Source organism: Siniperca chuatsi, linkage group LG21, assembly GCF_020085105.1.
Source record: "Siniperca chuatsi isolate FFG_IHB_CAS linkage group LG21, ASM2008510v1, whole genome shotgun sequence".
Lineage (NCBI taxonomy): Eukaryota > Metazoa > Chordata > Actinopteri > Centrarchiformes > Sinipercidae > Siniperca > Siniperca chuatsi.
The window spans coordinates 7,172,649-7,179,444 of record NC_058062.1 but is presented as its reverse complement, the minus strand read 5'-3'; the positions used below and the strand labels follow the sequence as shown (position 1 = coordinate 7,179,444).

General features: G+C 36.7%; 1 protein-coding gene across 1 annotated transcript in view; it reads left to right on the top strand.

Annotated features, from left to right (window-relative positions):
• rab5c (RAB5C, member RAS oncogene family) overlaps window positions 1–5,880 on the top strand; it is an 11,396-nt gene extending 5,516 nt beyond the window's left edge. The window contains exons 2-6 of the mRNA XM_044181417.1: window positions 495–827; window positions 2,918–3,069; window positions 3,331–3,453; window positions 3,577–3,670; window positions 4,357–5,880. Coding sequence (XP_044037352.1) covers window positions 662–827; window positions 2,918–3,069; window positions 3,331–3,453; window positions 3,577–3,670; window positions 4,357–4,484 — 663 coding nt within the window. The 5' untranslated portion in view covers window positions 495–661 and the 3' untranslated portion in view covers window positions 4,485–5,880. The remainder of the gene's footprint in view (window positions 1–494; window positions 828–2,917; window positions 3,070–3,330; window positions 3,454–3,576; window positions 3,671–4,356) is intronic.
• Window positions 5,881–6,796: the final 916 nt, after the last annotated feature.

Genomic DNA, 6,796 nt, shown 5'->3' with positions numbered 1-6,796 from the left:
TGCTTGGGAAGGGTGTTTCAGTTTCTTCAATTTCAGTTTTACATTTGTTTAATGTAGCTACACCTACCTCTGTACACTTCTACCTTCAATTCTCCACATGCACAACATTGTATTTGTATATAATAACTATGTATTTTTATACTGTACGTATTTTATTTATTTTAAAATCTGTTTGTTTATTCTAAGTCAAATTTTTATTCTTCTTCTTCTTCTTCTTCTTCTTATTATTATTATTATTATTATTATTATTATTATTATTATTATAGTGCACCACGTACATGTCAAAAAACACACACTACTAGGACTGCCTGTGGGAGAACAGAGGTGTTCTCCTATTGGCAACTGCCAGCAGGAACAAGGAATTAATTGTTTTTTGAATGAAACACCTCTTTGAGTTAACTGACATTGAATTAAACAGATAACATGGTTGTTTCAATGCAAAGCCTGTTTTCTGTTTGGAGTAACTGATATACTGAATATGTTGTGTTTTCCAGCTCCCACTGGTGAGGTCTCCTCTTCCTCTGGCTCATCTACCTGCCTGAACTGAACTTGTCCCCCGTCGAGCTGAGCCTCACCAGCCCCTGCACCAAGCCCAAGCCTAAAATCTTCCTCCCTCTTCTCCCAGCTTCTACTTCTTTCTCCCAGTTTTCAAAACTGCACTATGGCAGGGCGAGGCGGACCAGCACGGACCAATGGCACTGCAGCAAGCAACAAGATCTGCCAGTTTAAGCTAGTGCTGTTGGGGGAATCAGCGGTGGGAAAGTCCAGCTTGGTGCTGCGCTTTGTCAAAGGCCAGTTCCACGAGTACCAGGAGAGCACCATCGGAGGTGAGGGTTTTGTGTTTGAGTCCCATGACCCCCTCTGCATCTCTTCAGCTGTCATTTACAGCTCAGAGGGATAATTCTAAACTATGCATGTATGATATTTAAACGGATATAATCAATGAAATGATTTAAAACTTCTATTACTAGAAATTACAGAGGAAGTTTCACACCTAGACAAGAGAATAATGACAGAATTATTATACAACCCCTACAGTTTTCATCACGTTTTTTGAAGGAACTGTCAGCATTCTTTTATAATCCTTCACAGCCTCTTAAATCCTCTGCTGCCGTTTTTTTAAATGCAGACTATCACACAGTGAAGAAAATCGGCTGCTCAGCCTTTTTTAACTGTGCACCGAAACTTTGGAACTCCTTTCCCGAGGCTATCAGAGATGCAAGCTCTGTGAAGATTTTTAAACGACAATTGAAAACTTAAATATTCAACATTGCCTTTAACTAAACTATTGCTCTTCCTTTGTTTTATTCTTATCTTTTCCATATTTCATTGTTCTTATGCCTTCCTTTGTTTTATTTCTATCTTTAATATATTCTATTGTTCTTGGCCTACCTGTTCTTGCTATTTGCTGCCCCTTTTGCTTGTTATTCATTTGATTGCTTGGTTTTATCGTGCAGTATTTGCACTTGTTTTTTATTTGCCTGTTTTTATTTATTCTCTTGTTTCTTCACTTTGTGTAAAGCACTTTGAGCTACACCGCCTGTATGAAAGGTGCTATATAAATAAATCAAGTTTATTATTAGTATTATCGTCATAAATATGTCATGTGACTGTACAGAATCTGACGGCCTGTGAGACCAAGTGAAGAAAGCTTCTATCACATTCAACTCTTCATTTAACCATTTCATTCCTCCACTGCAGCGTTGTCCAATGCAAAACCGATCCCCTAAATTTGTATTGACAAGGAGTTACTGCAAAAATACTGTACACACAACTCTTACCTTTGACCATGTACATATAAACATACAGTATACTCATATTCTTACATAAAAAAAAAACAGTAAGACTTAAGTCTGTTGTCAGGAGATTAGGGCAGGCTTATTATATTGTTCACCTGAAATAGAAATTTGTAGTCTACAACCCTTACAAACATCATTTATTTTATTGATTATTGATCATAAATCTGCTCATTATATTCGAAGTTAATTGTTTTAATGTACAAAAATATCACAAAATTGTAAAAAGAGAGCCCAAGATGACGTCTTCAAGTTGCTTGTTTTGTATACCCAAAGATAATTAATGTACATTGATGTAAAATAGAGAAAAACAGCAAATGATCACAATAGAAGAGCAGGAACTAGTGAATGTTTGGCATTTTTGCTTGAAAAATAACTGAAGCGATTCATTAAAATAGTTGCAGATTAATTTTCTGTCGCTCAACTAATGGTTTCAGCCCTGCTAGTGGACTTGATCTGGTAAACTGTCAGCTTAACAATCTGGTCTAATGCTATGAAGACAATTATATGTTAACTAGCAGCATAACTTCCATTTGTGTCATTTCCTTTTTATGTTGCACTAACATTCTAACTAACACCAACTTTCCTATATCCTATGAGCAATGTAGCTTTAGGATGTAGGGACAGGATGCTCAGTGCTTACACTCACCAAAGACTCAAAACGAGTCAGCATGTTTTATATTCCACTGAACTTGTGATCAGCTGCAGGCCTGGTCAAAGATTACAAAGATTTAAAGTATGTGCTATGCAAGTGAGTGCTCAGTTTCCTCTGTCATGTGACAGTCGGCTGAGTAAGCCACTTGTATGCAGTTGTGTTGCTACAGTATGTTCTCACTGTACATCAGATTTTTGGTCCTCTTTTGTGTTTTTCTAGCTGCAATAATGCTGGACGATCCTGACCATTTGGATGTGGTCGATATAGCACCATACCTCCCCGAATTGAACTTAAATCTTCTTTATAATTCCACTGAGCGTGTAACCTTCCCCCTTGTTTCATCATAGTGTTTATCGCTGCATTTTGAAGTTTAAATATTAAACATCGGCCCTGTAGATAACAAGTCTGTGAGTTTCTGCTCTGATTCTCTTTCCTCTCAGTCTGATATGTATTGTTTTCTTTCCAGCTGCCTTCCTCACACAGACTGTATGTTTGGATGATACAACAGTCAAGTTTGAGATCTGGGACACTGCAGGACAGGAACGGTATCACAGCTTGGCACCCATGTACTATAGGGGAGCCCAGGCCGCCATTGTGGTCTACGATATCACCAACACAGTAAGTTACAAGGACTGTGACAGGACATCAGCTAAGACAGTCAAAGGTCTTGTGTGATTTTTTTTTTTTGTTTGTTTTTGTTTTTGTTTTTTGCTGACCCTTATCTTCCATCTTGGGTTGATGATTGCTTAATTCAAGAGATGGCTACAGACCTTTGCTCTTTAAACTCTTACAGTCATATGTGACATGTAAAACCTGTGTCAGGATTTAAAGTTTAAAAGCACTGCGTCTTATGATCATGCATGTTGTACTTTTTTAAAGGATACATTCACACGTGCAAAGAACTGGGTGAAGGAGCTCCAGCGACAAGCCAGCCCGAACATTGTTATTGCGCTGGCAGGAAACAAAGCAGATCTGGCCAACAAGAGAGCTGTAGATTTCCAGGTAGAGATTAATTTTTACAGTCTGACACTGAAGTTCTGAAATTTATCAATGAAATTCTTGAATACATGAATAAAAGCTGTTAATTTGTCCATTTCTGTTTTTTATGTGTATTTATTTCTTTAGGAAGCACAAGCATATGCAGATGACAACAGTTTGCTCTTCATGGAGACTTCAGCCAAGACTGCTATGAATGTCAATGAGATTTTTATGGCTATAGGTAAGAACTAACAAGGACACACTTTACTGTCATGTAGAGCTGCAACAATTAGTCTATTAATCAGTTGGTCAGTCAATAGAAACTAAAACTGCAACTATCTTGATAAGAAATTATTAACTCTAGGGCTGCAACTAACAATTATGAAATTAATCTGCTGATTATTTTCTTGATTCATTTATTAATCTTTTTTTTAATAATTTCCCAGAGTTCAAGGTGGCATCTTCAAATTGCTTATTTTATCTGACCATCAGTCGCAAGAAATTCACTTTACTGCAAATCCTCACATTTCAGAAGCTCGAACCAGAGAATGAATGATCCATCATCCATTATTAAACTAATTACCAATTATTTTCTGTGGATCGACTAATCAATTAATTAACTAATCATTTCAGTTCTATTTTAAGTCATTTTTCAAATGTTTAATAGTTCCAGATTCTCAAATGTTTTCCCTATCTTGCACTACAGTAAATCGAATATCTTTTAGGTTTTGGACTGTCAAATAAAAAAAAACATTTGATGATGTCACCTTGGGCTCTTGAAAATAATTATTTTCTGATGTTTTCTAGACAAATCTATCGAGAAAACAATTAAGAATAATCAATAATGAAATGAGTCATTTGTTGCAGCCCTGCTGCCATGTTACCATAGTGCAGAAGTTAATTTGTTGTACTCCTAACCCAAAACAGCCAAGAAGCTTCCTAAGAACGAGCCTCAGGGTGGAGCGAGCGCCGGTGGACGAGCCAGAGGCGGAGTGGACCTGCAGGAAGCTGCACCGCAGGGCAGGAGTGGCCAGTGCTGTGGGGGCGGGAACTAACTAACACAACGAGTCAGCTGATCCGAACCAGTCTACAGCTGATCAACCAGACCAGATATTAGCCAGCTGTCAAACAATGTCCCATTGGTCAAATCAAACCATGGTCAGACCAACCACCCTATGAGCAACATCGCACCATTCAAGTGTTTGGCAAATGAGTCCACTGGCCAGTAAACTGCCAGACCCCACTTACAGTTCGAGCTGATGAACCAACCAACAGACCAAGAAATCAACCCACAGGCTTATTTACAGAATCATGTTTTAACCCCAGGACTTGCCAATCCATGACCTCTCTATTGATGATGGACACTTGACGTCACCTTAGGGAAAAAAAAAAAAAACCTGTCCCATTCATGGAAGAAGGAAAAAAAAAAAAAAATCAGTCATTACCAATGGCACTTAATAGGGCCATTTTGCTCACGTTTGTTTCTGTATTTGTGTAGAGGAAAAAAAATTTAACGCAACAGGAAGGAATATAAACAGGCTGATTGGCCCTGTCCTTTCTCTTCTACCCCCTGCTTTCCCACACACCATAAATTAAAGTATTTCCATCATGGTCTTATGACACTGTTAAAACTCCAATCCAGGTGCATGCAGCAGTCCTTTGCTTTTCTGTCTTGTTCCTGGTGAGCTTCCTGGAAAAGATGAAGAGAGAAGTTTTGTAACAGGAGAACGGGAATGGACAGATATTTCCTTCTTGATAGAGCTGTGTAGATTGAATTATTACATTATTATTATTATTACTTCAACTTATTTTGACACAGGCTGTTGAGTATGATTTTAAAGCCTAAACTTTAAGGTTTTACAATCACCCATCTATGTTATCAAACCATATACAGTAAATAGTACTTTAATAACATTGTCACCCATAAGTAATTTTAGCATTAATGTAATGTTTTTGAATCATCAGTGTACAATGATAAATACATTAAGCAAGATTTTGTTTCTTGACCAAAATCACAACTGTGTATTGACAACATTGCTGTATTTGTATCAGACTTTTCAAGTTTATAATCAATCAGTAGTTATTGTCAAAACAATATCTTCCTAATCTCTACATGATGTTTTGTTAACCTTAATTATTTTGTGATGGATTTTTTTTTTTATGTCTTATTATTTTTTCTGGAGACCTATGGTATTAAATGCACTGGTTCTGTCTCATCATCTTTGTGAATTGAGATGTTATCGTCAGCTTCCTTTCCTTTTTCTTTTCTCTCTTTGTTTTTACTCTTCATATCAGGGAGGGATTGCTTTCAACAGTGTTGTCATCTTGTTATGGCATCAACAACTAGCACAACAGTACCTGGACAGCAGCCACTGCTGCTAGGTGGGGTAATGGGGAGGGTGGGGTCATGGGTAAAAAAATGTAATTGTACCAATAAAAAGGGGGAAGGTATCTTTTCTGTGTTCCTGTTTAATCATTTCACCTTATCCAAATATCAATGACTCAGACACTACCAGTGGAACATTTGCTTTTGATCATCTCATTTAAACCATCCTAGCTCTGAGTTCAGAAAATATAAAACGAATTCTGAACTATCAAAATGAAATCTATATAAATAAGATAAAATCATTTTTACTTATAGTTAGACTTCACCAGTGTGAAAACAGTGAACACATGGGAAAATATAACAGATTTTTAATACTTGTGTTTACGAACTACATTACCCATAATCATCACCACGGGCGAGGCGTGTTGCTTTCAAGTGCACTTGTTATGCTGGAACCCCCGAAGATTGTCATAACTTTTTTGTGCTGCAGGTTAGGTCATGGGTTGTTTTCATGGATGTATAATAAGTTCTAATAATACATCCATGGTTATTTTGTGCTGAATGTTGAGTCTATTCGAGTCAGATATACTGACACTTCTGATTACCTTTCCAATAAAAAGAGAAATTGAGGGTTTCTAATATTCTGTCTACCAGGGCTATTTATTGAAATGCATTACATGGTATAGGGCTTCATATTGTTTGATTACAAAATGAACGCTATTAATGCATATATATATATAAATATATATACATATATTATGTATATTATGTATTAGATGACTGAACATCCTTATTGATGCCACTAAAGAATATAAATAATCATAATTAATATCAGTATTATTCCCCCATAACAGCAACCACTAAAAAAGAATTACTACGATCATTTTATGATAATTGAATTGATAATAGTTCGTTTTCCGATCGCTTCAAATAGTCACATTATTTTGAGTTACAACCGGAAGTGGTAGCATGGTATTATGTATGCATTGACGCTAGAGTGATGAATTTAATGTGTTGCAGCTCACGATGTTAAACATACTC